This window comes from Megalops cyprinoides, chromosome 4 (assembly GCF_013368585.1).
Source record: "Megalops cyprinoides isolate fMegCyp1 chromosome 4, fMegCyp1.pri, whole genome shotgun sequence".
NCBI classification, from domain to species: domain Eukaryota; kingdom Metazoa; phylum Chordata; class Actinopteri; order Elopiformes; family Megalopidae; genus Megalops; species Megalops cyprinoides.
In genome coordinates, this window is record NC_050586.1 from 25,641,167 (window position 1) to 25,659,118 (window position 17,952).

Here is a 17,952-nt window from a genome sequence, read left to right on the forward strand (position 1 = left end):
TGGATTCCCAGGTGAGCTGCTGCTGTTGTATTCCTGTGCAAGTAATTAACCTGAATTGGCTCATTAAATAAGAATACCAGCTAACCGAATAATGAAAAATAATAAAAGGCATAAACACAAATATTAATAAATGATTTCTGACCATGCCATTTTCTTTCAAAAGCAGAATATGAGGGGTAGCAGAGTACAGTATTGGTCAGAGCTCTGGACCAGTGGGTTCTGGGGCTGGGTCCCACGTGGCAGGTTTGGGTTACAGAGCCCCTGTGCAGGCGGGGCTCCTAGGAGCCAAAGCATCTCCCACACACCGCAGAGCCAGACATTGAGAGCGTCAGCGCTTTTCCGTGCGAGACGCACCCCACCTCCCTCGCCGTTCTGCCTCAAACTGGCACGCTTCCCGCCACTTCCAGAGGACATGCTCCATCCCTCCCGAAGCGCCTCCACGGCGCCGCGGCGCTCTGTGCAAACAGCTCTTCCACCCGCCGCGACAGAAACGCAGGAGAGCAACTCCACGCCGGGACAGCGTAACAATTACGCTCACTTATTTCAGCTTACATAAGTAACATCCACACGCGTTTACTGGGCGCTGCGGTGGACAGAGCTCTGAATTAGGAGCTCAAGCCCATTAAAAGACAGTGTTTTCCTCACTGAGGAAATGTAGAGCCATCGAGTTTTAATATTTCTGCTGGAGCAGCAGGAGGAAGGGAGTAAATGAGCCTCTTTCGCCTTTGCACTCAGGCATGAGTGTTTTAATCACGTTTACCTCCTCACAACTTTCTCTGAGCAATCACTCTGAAAGCTCTCAACACGGCCAGACGCAAGCAAAGGCCAATAAGGGCTGTTACTGCGCATAAAAACTGATGATAATTCTCCCCAACCTGCCACAAAATGCCACCAGCAAGGATTCTCAAGAGAACCACACAGACCGTATGAATGAGGAAAATGTAAAACGCGTATATTCTCCCTGCTGTGTGAAAGAGGGCTGGAGAATGACTTCAGATCACAGCAGTGCCTCTTCCATCTTGCCTCTCACAGTTTTCTCAAATAAAAACACCCCTCTCTGCCTAATAATAGACACAGGAATTCCAGCATCATGGCTTTGTGTCCAGGAAGTTTGATCAATCAGAGAAATGCAGAGAGCTACATTCCAGTACAAACTCAATTCAAAGTGGCCTTCAAGAGGCACAAACACACTAGTTAGAGCAAAAACACCACACATCTGTTCCTGACGTTTTTCTGTCATTTCCCATTTATGAAGGTCCTTTTAGAGAGACCTTGTGGTGGGCCCAAATTGTAGTAAACCACTGCAGGTGATTATACCCAGATGGATCCAGGAACAGGGCTTGTCTCCTCCACACAAACAGACTGAAATCTGGTGATCAAACACACAACTTTGCACAGTAACCAAATAATTGTCATTTCAAATGCTTTGGATATGAACAGAAAAATAATAAGACAAAAAAAATCTGTGTATCAATGTTTGTTCAACTTCCTCAATACAGTTGTATACAGTATTTGACATTAAAGGTTATTAAACTGAACTGAACTGAAAGAGAAGGAAAGTGAGAGAGAGAGACAGTGTGAGAAAGACAGACAGTCGCTGTGAGGATTAGGCTCTCCTGTCCCTCCAGGTAAGTGACAGCTGTCATCACTGTGTCATCAAACAGAAAACCCTGCTCCCTCAGTGTCCGTTCCCACGGCACTGAGAGACGCAGAAGGATGAAGAAAGGACTGAAACCACGCTCGTTGTTTATTCGGCCACAACACCTCGGCCTTACCGGATCCAGAACCAATCCCAGTGGTCCTGAGCCCTTGTGTGATGTCATTCCTATGGACTGGTTTTCACATATGAGCCAGACGCAGAGCTGAATAGTCACAGCAGTGATGGCGCTTAAGCACCACAGCAGCAGGGCCCTGTCCAGAGTTCACACCTGTGCCCGCCCGGTCACGGGTCCACCTCTCTGTCAGTCGTGCACCTGATGCGTTTCCAAGGAAACCCAGCTTCTGCCACCTGTCACTTGCTCTGAGAGTGAACCTTCCAAACACATGTTCAGTATGTGCAGACCCCTCACACATGGCTTTCCAGGGAGATGCACTTCCATTGAAAAACTGAAGCTGTCACTGGAGGCTTCAGGATGGTAGAATTATTTCTGTTAAATAATTACTGCTGTGTGTGTGTGTGTGTGTGTGTATGTTTGAAACTTCCAGCTGCAGTCCCACAAACACTAATGATACTAATGGGCCTGATCCTCTTTGCTCCAAACTCTCCTCAGTTTTAACCACAGGAGAACATCTACACCCCCCCCCCCCCCCCCCGCCACCCCTCCCACCTTGACCACACCACCCCACTCCACTCCCCCACCTCGCTCCAGAAATGGAATGCTCCAATAGAATAAAATAATAATAAATATAGTCCAGGAGAGCTCACGTACCCCGATGATAGCGTTGAGTTCAGCCATGGTCACCTGCTTTGCCCTCTCCACAGCCTGGACGACCTGCTGCTGATGCTGCTTCGAAGGGGGGGGGGTTGGGGGGGGTTAGAGAGGGAGGGAGAGGGGGAGTGAGACAGGGCCAGATAAATAAATTCACATGGAACAAACTGTTTCCCATTAGCCTTTGAGATCCTGTCTCCACCAGCACCAGCGTCTGCATTAATCTCATTTCATTTATTCCAATGTGCGCCACTCCTGCAGAAACCAGCGAGACAAACACTTCTTTCATCTCAGCCAGGGCCTGGGATTATCACCACTCTCTTCCTACAGATCTTATTTCAGGATATTTATTAAGTGCACAATGTATTACCCCAACGGAGGCTTTGTGGATTTAAACCTGGAGCATTAGGGAGAGATAATCTTTTTGCGTCATGTTGTGTCATAATCTATATTCAAAATCAAAAAGCAGCGGCTTTCACCGGGAGAGTGATACACCACTGATCCTTCATCTCACCGCTCTCCTTCCTCATCCCTCCTTCCATCTCCTCTGCTCTTTCACTTTTAAATAGAGCACAGAGTGAGGTGCTCTGACGCAAAGTAATACATAACAAACCCTTTTTATTTGATTATCAATATGTCTTCAGTCATTATATGTATATGAAAATATTCTCTACCAAATGTCCTAATTCCAAAACCCTTTGCCTGTTTTAGTTTCATTCAAAAAACAATTTTTGTAATAATATATTTTCACAGACACTAATTCATACTGTAAAGTATAGAATGTGGAAACCAACCAGTAATCAGACTAAACTTTGGGAGTTTCATAATTCATACAGATGTTTTCAACAGACCTCCCACAGATGTATACAAGCCACAGAATCAAATGAATGAGGAAAAAGTAAGAATATGGTAAGATTAAAGTGCTTCTATGCCCTGCGAGACACTGTACGTCCAACAGCAGCTGACTCTCAGGTTCAAATGATCACAAAGTCACACTCTTATCTAAAATCCAGCCTCTGTCTGGAGCTGTGATGATCACATGATCTGTCCCCACTGCTGGTCTCTTACCTCCTGGGACAGGAACGGAATCACCTGGGCACAGATGGCATTGAGTCTCTTCACAATCTCCGCCTGCAAAGACACAGATACACACACGTCAACTCACACACTGCTGACAGTAGCTAGAGTTGCAGACATCCCACACTAAGGAAACCCCAATAATCAGAGTGCAAACGCTGCCCTCCCTGCTGAGCACCAGAGAAATATACAGGTGTGTTTCACTCTAGGAATGTTTTTGCCTCTCTAATGTTACTAAATGGATTCCTCTTTTACAATCTAGAATAGCATACAGCAGCCTGAACATGGACCTAACACTACCAATACAGAGCACAGAGTTCATCAGTAAGGTAGGGTCAGTTGTAGACACTCAGGAGGAAGGAAACTGACTTTAATTTATATTGAGAAAACCGAGACTTCTGGATATTGATTCTCCTCTTTTTGAATGTAAGGTATTTAAAGGGCAGTAAGCTTTTTATCACGGTTCAAAGGCAAACCATTTTAGGACCCACCAATGTCGGTTTCCCTGGTGTGCTATCAGCTAGCCTATCTCTACCAAGCTATACCAGGCCTGCAACCTGCATTCATTCTTACATCTGGTGAAACACCCTGTAAATACTGACTGAGAGTGTCAATCACCCACTGCTCTTGATTTGCCACTGCGCATACGTTAGTATCAGTTCAGAACACAGTCATCACTGGATGTCTTGACAGGCCAGACCACAGCTAGTGTGTTAGGCTGTCAGCTGTCCTGCAGTAACAGCAGGTCAAATAGGTCTAGGCAGTGCAGGATTCGAACACACAATGTATGTAGACCCGCCTGAGAGTGATTCAACCATCGCTGAAGGGATCTGTCATATGTCGAAATGCATTTTTCTCAGTTTGCTGATCACCTGCTAATCTGAACACCTCAGAAACAAAGTAACCCCTGCTGAATCCGAGCACAGAGGAAGAGAAACACACAACTCAGCAGCTCAACGGGAAATTCCTCCCCTTTAAGTAGATGACCTGTCATGTATTAACTGATTATTAGGGCTGTTGGGTGATTAATTACATCTTTTTAATTGATTAACTTTTTTGCCATTAGTTGCTTAATCTTCCGACTAATTGCCTGTGGTTCACTTTCAATAATGAAGTTCCATGCCGGCAGCTCAGTTCTGATCTGACACAATAACGTGCTACAGACCTCTCTACAACACAGCTGGTCCACACTTGCCCATCTTGCCCATCAGGTTTAGGGCCACCCTCGGGGATCCACAAAAACACATGACCAATAATATTGATCTTTAAATTATTAAAACATTATTATTCTCAAATGTAAAAACTCTTAACAAGCAAAGCTATCAATGGTCTGATTAACCTGTCGATCACTCTGGCCCTAATTACTACCCATTGATAAATATGACTCAGGCCAGTCATCTGAAAGTGTAGTGTTTGCAGAGAGCAAAAGGAAGCATTGTACATCTCAGATCCCAGCCAGCCTTTCGTCTGAGGCTGAATCACTTATGACTGTATGACATATCTGAACGTTCCACCTGAGTCCCCCATCACAACAAAATCGAAGACAGCTACCACATCCGCCCCTTAATCTGAGTGACAGTTACATTCTGTAACGGCAGTGAACACTGCCCAGCAACCGCTCTGGCTGGAGACAGGTCATGACCGGCGTAGGTGCGCCGGTTCCCACACTCACACACCAACCCGCTTCGGTGCAGGGTTTATGTGCTGCAGTACGATTACAGCTGGCTTACGCAAATGCTGCCGAAAGCCGCATGGAAACCCGTGAGGAAAGGCCGGTTTAGCAATAAGAATGATTGGGATAGCTCGGGTTTCCCCAGAAACCAATCCACTGATCCCTCTTCTGCCCTGGAGAAATCACGTCACAAAAGAAAACCCTACATATCATAATGGAAAAAAAAGATCTTTTTTTTTTAGACGTGGCCTAAATAAAACGGCTATGAGCCCCCAACTGTTCCCCCTGCTCCACCGAGCGCGCTGGCGTTACAGGATGGAGGTTATTGCTGTTGTCACTATTGGTATTTGTCATTGTAATGTAATTAGGGGTCTAAAATGATGCATTACCGCCGTGGGCGAAGCTTTTATTAAAATCCTCTCCTCTGTTCAGCGAAGCGCAGCTCCAGCTCTGATGAGAAGCAGACAGACAGCTTCAGGGCGCGCGGCAGATTCATCAGAGATGTTTTTCCCAGCTCTGGAAGATCAGGAAAGGCGAGCTGAAAGGAAGCACCGCACACAGGGGGGAACGGCGACGGAGCGGCTCTGCCACGCGACGCATTTGAATTTCATTCATCCACTTGAAATTCAGGCGGCGTCCCGACGGTTGCCGCTTAGACAATGGATCTCAAACTTGCGCGTCACGTGGTCGGAATAGAGATTTGTAATCCGCGCGTCGGCGGCTCGGCAAACCCCCGCCAGCGTGAGGGCGCGGAGTCAAACGCAGAGCGGAGCAGGGGCAGGAGCACAAGTCACCCCCCCCCTTCACTGTTTTTTCTCTCTTTTTAAATGAGCACACAGTGGGGAGTGGTACGGGGGTGATTAATGTCGCCGTGGCGACTCAAGCCGATTTGCAGGCAGGATAAGAATCGATACTGTTAGCAGCTGCAACAATGAGCCGACATAAAGGGCCTTTTATTCCCTGGGAGACGTGGCCGGTCCAGTGCGGTTAGTGTCGCTTTTGTCATATCATTTCCTGTAAAAGGAGTAAATAACTCCAGCACATAAGAGCATTTTAAAGGGAATCATTTTCCCTGAAACAGCCATTAGGAGTGTGACCTGCTATTGTGTACCCCAGAGTCACAGGACATCCATCTTTCCATCCTGCTGTTTCTCCATCCCTCCTTCTCTCCATCCCACTGTCTCCCTTAGTCACAGGGTTAGCCCCCTCTTACTTCAAACCTCAGTAACTAACACAGAGCCCAGATTAGTAAAATGAGCCACCAACAGAGAACCCACACACACACACACACACACACACACACACACACAACTCGCACCGTATATATACACACATAACACTCGCCTCGTTAAAGGCCTGACTGCAGCCCCAGACCGCCTTCCCTTAAGAGAAGTGAACGCTTCCAAACTCATACATATTGCAGGAGAAACTGTCAAAACTGCACTGGTCCTTTCTGTTGAATGACTGCTTAGCATTCGTTACATTATTTAAAGCCATCCAGAGTGCAGTTAATACACACACAAAGAATTTAGTCATGCAAAGCATAGAGGGCCGTGGCGCAACAATGCACAGATCCCCTGTAACACAGCGTTTTCATCTCACACTTACAAAAGACTGGGATTTGCATTTAAGAAAGAACATGCTTATTTTACCCAGGGGAACATTAACATGCAAGATTGTCTAACTATAGGGGATGTAAATTTAAGCAGAGCAATTATGTTACTGAGGAATGCTGGTGCTCGAAAGCCTTGTTTTTTTCTCTTAACAAGCACACATGCACAGAAACACACACACACACACACATATTGTGTAGACGAAGGCTGCTTTAGCTTGAGAGGGAAGAAATGGCAGCAGAGTTTATCAGCAGTGCACTAACGAGCCTGCTGTAATTAGGCCTTGGCATCCTTAATCGCCCTGCCAGTGCCGAGCCGTTTTTTGCTTGTGAACTCTACGCCACATTATGCTCTGTTTTGTCAAGTGGTGATGTGAACTTCAAATGGAGAATTTCACAGAGGAGACTGAAGCAGGCGTTGGTCCTGTGAGATAATGAGGAGTCCCGTCTGGGAGAACTCTCACACACACACACACACACACGCACACGCACACGCACATGCACACGTACACACACTTTCATGTGTACGCACACACACGCGCGTACACACACTTGCACACACATACACACACGTACGCACACACGCACACAAATGCGGACACACACGCACACAAATGCGGACACACACGCACACACACACACACACACACACACACAAAGACACACACACACACACACACACACAGATGAATCATCTGCTATAATTGCTTAGCCTCAAACGGCCTCTGTTAAATGATGCCTGGTTGAATATCCCCAGTGCTGCGGAATCCCACCCGTCTCATGGAGACTCACAGCACACCTGTACATCTGTTAGAGAGATCCTCCTACACATCTGTACGCCCATCACACAGACACCCACCTGAATGTCTTTCACACAAAATCCCACCTGAACGTCTGTCACATAGACACACCTGTGCCCTAATTTACCTGCTATGATTCTGAGACATGGTGGGAGGAGCATTCATTACTATCATGTGTTCTCCGTTTTCAGAAAAGGACACTCACAGAACACCCCACCCTTCAGAATGACACAAATGCACGTGCACACAAACACACGCAAACGCGTGCATGCGCGCACACACACATATTCATACACACACACGCACACATTCAAATACATGCATAGATAGACGACCACACACACACAGACACACAGACACACACACACTCACACATTCATATACATGCACAGACACACGACCACACACACACAAGTCAAACCTTGCATGGTCTACATACAACAGACATGAATAAGATACAGTTAACAGCTGGCCTTTCCTGACACAATCACTGACGTCTCTTTTCACCACGCTGCAAGCTCAATCAAATGCAGGAACAGACTCCCGGGAGAGAAACCATCTTCCACAGAGCCTGGCTGCCCTAAAAGTGCCAGGAAGGCCCTTTCAGAACCTCCCCTTCCTGAGCCCCACAGCACAATGCAGCCTGGCTCCTTACTCAGCACAGGACCAGCAGGGTAAGCACCCTATCAGCCGTACTCAATCTCCAAATCCTATTGGCTAATCGAGTTAACAGCTCCTGTGTTGCGCCGACAGCCTGGTAAGCCCTGTGTTCTGACCCTGCAGCCAGACCACCGCGCCATTATGAAAGCCTTTTAGACCTGGTCACGCTGCAGTCAATCAAGGTCAAATCTCTGCCTCATATCTCACAACCCCTGCCTGGCCCTGGTCCAAAAAAAAGTAAAAATAAAAATATATATATATATAACAGAAAGTAAAATCCTGTAATCCCTGCATGGAAATGACATGTTTATGTCCATGCCTGCAAGGCCCCCCACCAATATGTGCAGAATCCTGCCACCAAAATCTCATCCTGCCAAAAAGTGTATAAGGCTGAGGATTAAAGAGGCCAACTACACAATTTAGCAATTCTGCTGAGGAAGAGTCCCAGAAATCAAAGTCAGAATATGGTCAAATTACAGATCCGATCACCTTTAAGAGGAACTCACTGATATGACACTAAAAGGCATGTAATCCAGAGGAACAAGAGAGGGAGCTGACAGGGCACCGCCTTGGCACGAAATTCTGGATATTCCATAGTTGTTGAAATAAGACATGGCTCTGTGTGTGTGTGTGTGTGTGCGTGTGCATGTGTGTGTTAGTGTGTGCTACTGTGTGTTAGCATATGTGTATGTGCGGAGGGGATATGTGTACGTGCCGTGTGACTGAGGGCGTTGGAGCTTTTTCGTCCACAGCGACAGCACTCCCGACGGCTCTACGTGCAGAAGCTCAGCGCTCCAAGTAAACACGCCGCAGAAATAAAAACACAGGAAACAGGCCGCCGCTACGCCACCGTTACCTGCTGGCTCCGCCCGCCCCTGGGACTCAATCGGACACAAATTACAGCCATCTGTAAACAGACATCTTCAATTAGCCATTTCCCCCTCCCAGACCCCCGCCTGGGACTCAAGGGGGCAGGAAAACAAACACACGCACAATCAAATAAATAAAAGAAAATAATGCAAAGAGGAAACCAAAGAGGCTGTTTAAGGAAGGAGACAAAATAGATGCAAAGGCATTTCTCTGAGGTAGGGCCTTGTATTACATAGTGCTGGGGGAGAGAGAGCAGGGTTCACAGAAATGCACCCCTCAAAACAGAGCCCTACTCTGCGACCGCTGTTACAACCCACACTGTTTCACACGACCCCAACTCCCCCCCCCGGCACATGAATAATGAATGATTGGCTATCACCGCCACTTTGCCATAATCCCTAAACTAATCCAATCCCACAGCAAAAGCAGGGGAATGCGCGGACGCTCCCTCATTCCACATTCCCGCGCTCAGAGTTGTAAGTCGTAAAAGCGGTTTACAACCCCCCCTCACCCGGTTTGTCTTAAGCTCTCTGTAATAAATAGCTGGAAGTTGCATGCCTGTTTACTGCTGTTTACATAAATAAAGATGACTGCGCATCAGCAGCCCTGGTGATTAGATTTCCGAAATCCAGATTACCCCCCTCCCTCCCAGGCAAGCCCTCCTCCAAATCGCGAAGCTGCTAACATGGAGGCAACGCTGCTGATTGGCTCAAGGAAGTCACATTCACATTTACATTTATTCACCTGGCAGACGCTGTTATCCAGAGCGACTTACAAAACGTGAATTCAATAGGGTTTCATATTAAAGTTATTCCAATGAATAATAATGATTACAACAGCTAAAGACAGAAAAATCCAACACTATAGGACACTGGAACTCTTTATAATGTATATTTGTATAATATATATACATATATAATGTTTATTAATATATGTATAATTATCATATTCATTAACATATATTTATAATTAAATATTTAGATCTAACTAGTTAGATTTCAATCATCATCTTGGAACAGAATTACACACTGAGATGTCTCACTGTTTCACTGTCTCACCGTCTCAATGCTCCTATTTTGCTGACCTGCATACCGATCACATTTTGTTTTAGATGTGAGCAGCTTGTCCAGTAAAAGGGTCAGACGCACTGCCAAACAAGAGCTAAAGCAGATCCATTTTCCACTGCAGCCCTTGCATTCCCTACAGTACGATACGGCCGTCTGTCTGTTTTAATAACATGAACATGTTATTAATAACGTGAACATGAGGACCTTTAAAACTGACTCTCTTTATTCACGTCGCCTTTCCTGTCTGTTGGCGAGCGACTCCTCTGAAACATACGATCAGCGGCGGGCAAGTTATTAAACGGCCCCCCGACACGCTCCCGCGACCGCCGCGTTCCCCCCGTCCCGGCGCTGCGTGCCGTCGCTCCGCTCCGCACGCCCGAGCGCTTGATTTACGAACTGCGGCACCAGCTTCCGTCTGCATTTACTCCGAATCAATCAGCGTCGGGGTCCGCAGCCCGTAGCGGGAAAATTCCTATCAGTCGGTATTAAACTCCGCTACGCGATTAGCATCCCTTCATCGTCCATTAATCAACTTGTTAGAGTCGTTCACCCCTGGAATAAGAAAGGCGTAAATACATAAGGCCCTGCAGCGTAATCAATCACTAGCCCCCCCGGCGGCATTTAGTTTATTACCTCTCACCACTTAATTACTGGCCGCTTCCTCGGGCCGAGCAGCCTCTACTTCACTTATTTACACATTAGCCGAGCCTCCGTTCGGCGGACCAGGGCCTTCCTTTATCTGCCCCGGACAGCGTTTTCTCAAACGGGCGGGGGTGGCGCCCATTGATTTGCTGTCGAGCATGCTAAATTAATAGCAGCAAATTGCTGAGAGCCCCATCTCGCCGCTCCGATACGCTTCGGCGACGCCGCTCTGCTCGCTCCGTGACTGACACCCGTCAGGCCACCTCCAGTCAATTCCTCCTTAACGACCCGCAGTGCGTTTCTATAGTGAGAATAGAGCCCTTCCTTGTAAGTTAAAAAAATCAATGCACCTATTGCCCTTAGAAAATGCTAAACAAGCAGTAGTGGCAATCCACTCGGTACCAGAGGGTATCGGGTCTAATGCTGATCCGCAGAGCTCTCCTCCTCGCCGGTTATTACAGTTTGCTAAAAGGGGCGCTGATGTCATTTATCATCATCTGCCATCGACTGGCGGAGGCAGGCCCTTTCATTTCTATTCAATTAATATTTCAGCGCTCGCACCGCGCCAGGCCCCGCCCCTGCCTGACTCCACCCAGCCCTTCAGAGTAGTGCCTCCTGCAGGCGGAGGGATCCTACAGGGACACCCTTTTTAATCTGATGACCAAAATGGGGGAGCACAGTGTTCTGATTGACATTCAGTATTTTATGGAGGATATTATTTCATTTATGGAAGCTCTCCATTATCATTAGCGCTGCCGAGGTCTTACTTTCCCATAAATCACCTCTCACCAATTCTGACCAAACAAGTGCCACAAAACACTCCCCCTATTCTCCCTGAGCACGTATACGCTTTCTCTCTCTCTCTCTCTCTCTCTCTCTCTCTCTCTCTCTCTCTCTCACACACACACACACACACACACACACACACACATACAACAAATGAATCCTTGAACATGTGATTTGATTAGATTTTTTCTGTTCGTTAGCTGCTTCCTGTCTCCATCGCTGCCATAGGGGCCTGTCCCAGTGGGAGCTCTAATGCTGAGGGAAGGGAGGAGGGGGGCAGTCAACACAAACTAAAGCTTTTATCAGACAAACCAAGATGCACGTCTCAAATATCAGGGTCACCAATTACCAGAGTGTCCCCCTGTGTCCTGTGGGGCTGCCTGCCCCGCACCCCCCTCCCTTACAGGAGTAGATGAAGAGAATAAGACAAACTTGATCTCCACAACTGGGTCCTGCTCTGCCGCAGGCCAATCTCTCTGGATTACTGCCGGCTTCCTGTTACAAGGACAGCCAGAGAGCACAGGAACCAACCCTGCCTGCCTTTGACAACAAACAAGGACAGACAAGATCTGAACGTTTGAGTCTGAGAGAGTGTGCGTGTGTGTGCGTGTGAGATAGACTGAGTGAGGGAATGAGAGACAGAGATTAAACATTTTTTAAAAAAAGATAAACCCCTGTAGGATTTTTTTTAAACCACAATTTCACACTGCAGCTACACCTCATAGGAGACTCCTTCAAAACACGGCAGTGATCGCAAACCATCAGCTGTACATACATTCATACACACACTGACACACAATCGTATATACACACAGAAGCACATTTATACACACACTGAAACAATGATACACACACTGACACAGACTCATATGTACACCTACAGCACTTGGATATCTTTCAGATTGACACAGGTGGTGTGATTTCACACACTCAGAGCTGAGATGCTCCTCACATTTTTATAGCTGCAGCATAACCCCACTTATTGTATGTCTCAAACAGGCCAAGGCGGTCATATCATAACCCACACATCCAGCACTAATGAACACACACACAAATGCTGACATGAGCACCATTACACCAAACACTGTTGCACTTAACATGGTCAAAACATTTACACACAACGGAGAGAAAAATAATCTTTATTTATTTACGGTTACGGAGAAGCAGTCTCACCCTACAGAGAATTCCTGTTGATTCCCAAAACACCAAAGGGATTCTCAGAACACAAACAGCAGGCCCGCTACAATCTCAAACTCACTCATCATCTTTCAGCCCCCCTGAAACGTCAGCCTTGATTTCCTAAATGCACACAAAACCGTACAAATAGTACCTTGAATTTAACAACAACCAGGAAGACCACAAATACTGGCAGCCAGGAATACTGGCAGCACGGTTAAAGGTTGAATGTTATTTGAAGTTATGCCCCAGAGACTGAACTTGAGTGTTTGTGTGTGCGCAAGTATGCGGGTGTGTGTTTGTGTTTGTACATGTGTGAGTGTGTGTGTTTGTGCGTGTGTACATACACTAAATATAATAAATTATTATACATATATGTATATATTAAATTATAAATTATATATATACATATGTGTGTGTATTTGTGTCTGTGTGTGTGTGCATATTTGTGCGTGAGTTTGTGTGTGCATATATTTATGTGTATGTGAGCGTGCATGAGCATATTTGTGCGTGTGTGAGCATATTTGTGTGTGTCTATTTGTGTGCGTGTGTGTATTTGTGCATGTGTATATTTGTGTGTGTGTGTTCTACAGCTGGCCTTATTTCCAGTGCATTGTCAGAGGGCACAGCTAATGATGGAGGGGACGCAGGAGGGAAGCTTCACATGCAGTGACAGAAGCAACAGCCTCAGTGAAAGTCTCACTGTGCTCTCACACAAAAGAGTGACCTCAAAACAGCCGCAAAATTACCGCAAACACGGGCTTTCTTAACATGCCTCATGCTAAAACATCTGTCCATTCTTTCAGAGCAAATAAGAAATCAATCCCTCCGCAGTCACTATAGAGAGAAAAGACAGAAGTATTTACATTATCAGGGCTTCCGATCACATGTTCCCTGTCACCTCTGTGCCACAGAGAAGCTTTCCTCTGCAAGCCATTTACAAAAGCTGCCATAAGCATCCACATGATGGACTGCAACACAGTCTGCCAACGCACACATATAGACACACACACGCAATCCCAAATCATACCTGTTTGTGCATTTCTATGTTGAGTCCGTATGACATCTCGTAGTACTAGAAAAAAAAAGAAACACAGATTTAGACAAAACTGAAACAGCTTCATACATATGTACGAGGAAGCGATGCATTTGGAAGTAAAAAATACAACATTCTAACTTTATCATATAAAACCTTGCTTTAAAATGTACTGTTTCTAGGCTGATGCTTTGCAAAACTGTATTATTTCTGAACACAAAAATTAGATGTTAGTCCGTGTTCTCTTAATTATCATGCTGCCAAGACAGAACAATACCGGGTCCACTACTATTTGGACATTTTTACTCTGCACAGACACAGGGAGTCTTTGTGATCCCCGTAACTCAGCCACCATTTGCGCTTGCCAGCGGAACGTACATTTTAACTCCATTGGATTTTAATACTGTCTACACGAACAGCAGCTAAGCGTGATGCGTTTGTGAGCAGCATGTAGTGCGGTGTCCGACAGAGAGGACACAGGGCAAGCGGGCGTCCATCTCAGCCTACGGCACAGTGCCTGGGAGATCTCTTGGAGCCAGCGCGCGGGCTCTCACCATCACGTAGTGCCGCTGCATCTCCGTCTTCTCACTGGCCAGCTTCTCACATTCCAGCTTCAGGCTGAGGGAAAATAAAAGAAAAAACACCTTTTGTAGGGACACACACATCACGGAGGCAGATGACACATCGCACGTTTTTCAGCAATCGCGGAGAACAATGTTTCAGGTGGGGTTGCAAAAGCATACTGAACTCTGATATGCGTGTGTGTGACACACACACTCACCTGCCAGCAAATCTCCACCTGACACACACCTACACACACAAACATGCATCCAGTAGAGTAGAAAAATTCACACAAGCACAGCCACAGAAAGACATGCTTACAAACACACACCTGAGATAAAAATAAAAAACAACACATAACAAAAATGAACTCAAGAAAAAAGTGTGTATACACACACATACACACAAACACACACACACACACACACACACAAGAGGAGACTGATACTAATCCTGCCTTTTAAACATTATTGCATATTATTATGATGTCAGAAATTTATTCATCATAAAGACAGGTAAATGCACACGTTCTTCATCTCGGTATTCTCCGGAGCTTGCAAAGCGCAGCTAATAAATAAATGAAAAATATTAAAAACTGTCCTTTCCGACTGTCCTGTTGATTACCTGCTGAAACCCCCGGGGGAATGTGGCCAGTGCATGGTGTCATAAATGTCACATTTATATGACAAATTAGCCCAGTGTTTCCCCATCTCATGCAGCCAGGCAGCATTTGGGTGGTAAACTGCATTCATCACAAGAAAGAGGAAGAGAGAGACCCGTGCAGCAGACACCGCGTATGCCTGGGGAACAGGGCTTCAGTTTGCTGTGACTGTATCTGTTTGGATATATGCATTTTTTTTGTTTGTTTCTCTCTTTCCTTCTTTCTTTCTTTTCAAAATGTACATCTAATTCTGAATTTTGTATTTTACTCTGTGAATAGAATGTATACATAAAAAGACAGTCTCATAATTTCCAGGGAAAAACTCTATTTTACTGACAGATTGGTTGACTGATTGGTCGATTTATTGTTTGGATAAAAGCAGATACTGCTGTTAGCGTGAAACTGTCGATCTCTGGGAGGCATTTATGTACATCAGTGCGCTGTGAAATGTCATAAGAGCAATTAAAACACGGCATTAAGCGTATTTAACGCAGTTGGTGAATACATTTAAATGAGAACACAAAGTTTACCTGTGGTACTGAGCCTGCAGGAACTGGAACTCCTCTTTGATGCGGTCGCAGGACTCGGATATGGTGAATTTAAAGGGCTGGGCGGGTTGGTGCGGTGCCTGTAATTTAAAAAGGAGCCCCGAGAACATTTACTGGAATGAGGCATAAAAAATTACTAAAAGAAAAAATAACAATTTTCGTAAGGTTTTTTCTTGTACTTCTAGTGTTCCTGCCGACCGCGGAATCTGTGAGATTATCTTATGGTTTCTCACACGACTGCACAACACAAGAGTGTTTTACTCTGCAAACCACAAACCAAAAGGTCTCAACTCATCTCTTCTTCTTCGCATCGTCATTTCTGAGAAACCAACCTTCTAAGCCACAATGGAGCTAAGTCTGACCCGACATATCACTCAAAGCCATAACACTTACTTATGCATCCCATCGTCTCTTTACAAAATCAAGGCAGTAAAAGAAACCACACGCACGCACGCACGGTGCTAATCGCTTTTGACAACAGACTGCATTGCCTTGACAGTATAAGCGATTGTCCTGCGCGGGTGACAGCACGGAAACTGATACAAACTGATTACGCGTGGGGACCATCAAGCGGAGTGATGTTTGCTTTGTTTTTGAAACACTCACCGGATGCCGTGCCTGTGGATACATCTTGCTCAGGTCTCGAATCATCAAAAACGTATTTTTAATCCTCCAACAATATGCGAAGTAGGGGGAAAAACAATGGCTTATGCGGCGTACATTAATTTGACGGCGCTCGCTTGCACGTCGACACTCTGCTCTCGGCGTTGGCTGGCCAAGTACAATGTCCTCTACACTTCGCCAGCACTCTGTGTCATTCTGTAGAATGTCCTCGCAGATAATGCGCCAACATTCTTTTTCAAAATTCTGATATGCAGTCACTATTGATACAAATCCGACAGGTTTCCCCCTCAATTTTAGCTGGAACTAGCAAGCTATTTCCGAACGTTTCTTAGCAATAGAGTATGCGGTTGTTAAACGGCCATTGATCTGGTTAGTAAGAATCCTGTTTACATCCGACCTTTAGTTACAGCAGTCTTCAGTCGTTTTTTAAAAAGTACTCCTTCTGTCCCTTTTTATTTCTTCTCTACAATGTGTTAATGGCTGTATGTTTTCCAAATTCAGTGTTTTTATTTTCAGTTAATTTTATTTAAGACTTCTTTATCTCGATCAAATTCCTCTTTTAAAAGGCACTGCTAATATTATTTCCATTTTGCAAAATCTGAAAGAGTGAAAGTCTAGATCCCATGGACGTGAGGCTGTGTCCGACGAGTACTCTTGTTCAAGGCTGCTGTAGTGACTTCTTTGACCAAATTTAGAAGCAGCTAGTCATTAAAAATCTGTCATATACTCATAACAACGGCAAGCGAACCCAATGGATACTGGGTAATGTAGTCGCTATTGACGTTATGTTGTAACTTCTTCAATTGAATCGTATTCCTCTAACAACTACAAGTTCCTCGTGTCCCTGCGAAGCCGGAAGGTGAGGCAGTAGACGTCAAGGAGGAGCGAGTATTAGAGACAACCAATGAGCTTAGAAAACAATTCCAGACACGCCTCTTAATAATGCCAATCATTATACTCTGAACCAATGAAACATACAAGGAGGAGTTTTTCTCTCACTCCCCACGTGGGGACATGATGTACTGTCAAAAAGTATCCAATGGTAGCTTGACAGTGTGCTCCGCCCCATGCAGCACGCCCCCTTTGATGACGTTCTCTTTAGCGGGCTAGGGAACAAGAGTAACATTTGTTCAGTTGTCAATCAAAGTAACGTGGGGTCGTTTTGCCTGCTGGCAGTGAAAACGACAAGTGAATCTCCCATTTTGTTTCGTCTGTCCTTCGCCCGACTACTAACACCGTTTGGAATTCTTGTTAATTAGTGTTGAATGTCCTCTTAAAGAGGCAACAACCCTCGATCTACATCATAAAAACATCTCTTTGGAGAGTCCACGTCCTTAATCCTATGGTCGCCAGTAGACATGTTTTTGTTGTTTTTGTGTTGGTTTGTTAGCTGGACAGTTAGCTAATAGGTAAAATCGAAAACGTGCAATGATTGTCGTGGGTCCTGGCGATATGATCTGTGTGACTGAAGCCAAACTGCTGCGGATTTAACTTTTAGCACAGGGGGCATTTTCGTTATCAGGGTAGTTAACTGGCTGTCTTGATTTCTTCAAACTGATACAGCTAAATAGTTGCTCGGTCGGATGTTTGAGACCGTGTTAATCTTTTAAGGTTAAATAATAATAATAATAATAAAAACGAATAATTAAAAAAAAAACATTTTTACCGAACGAGCCGTGGACGTCTGCACGTTTCGACAGCCTTAGCTAGCTAATTGTTAGGTACTTCAAT

General features: G+C 45.5%; 1 protein-coding gene across 4 annotated transcripts in view; it reads right to left on the reverse strand.

Moving 5' to 3' along the window:
- The window catches only part of LOC118775968 (transducin-like enhancer protein 4), a 45,767-nt gene extending 28,882 nt beyond the window's left edge, over positions 1-16,885 (reverse strand). For 2 of the 4 annotated variants that reach the window (XM_036525969.1, XM_036525965.1), the window contains exons 1-6: positions 16,204-16,885; positions 15,580-15,677; positions 14,382-14,445; positions 13,822-13,866; positions 3,498-3,560; positions 2,430-2,507 (exon numbers count right to left, since the gene is read on the reverse strand). In XM_036525969.1, the coding sequence (XP_036381862.1) occupies positions 2,430-2,507; positions 3,498-3,560; positions 13,822-13,866; positions 14,382-14,445; positions 15,580-15,677; positions 16,204-16,248 (393 nt within the window). In that variant the 5' untranslated portion in view covers positions 16,249-16,885. The remainder of the gene's footprint in view (positions 1-2,429; positions 2,508-3,497; positions 3,561-13,821; positions 13,867-14,381; positions 14,446-15,579; positions 15,678-16,203) is intronic. The other 2 variants (XM_036525970.1, XM_036525968.1) reach the window with 1 other exon arrangement.
- Positions 16,886-17,952: the final 1,067 nt, after the last annotated feature.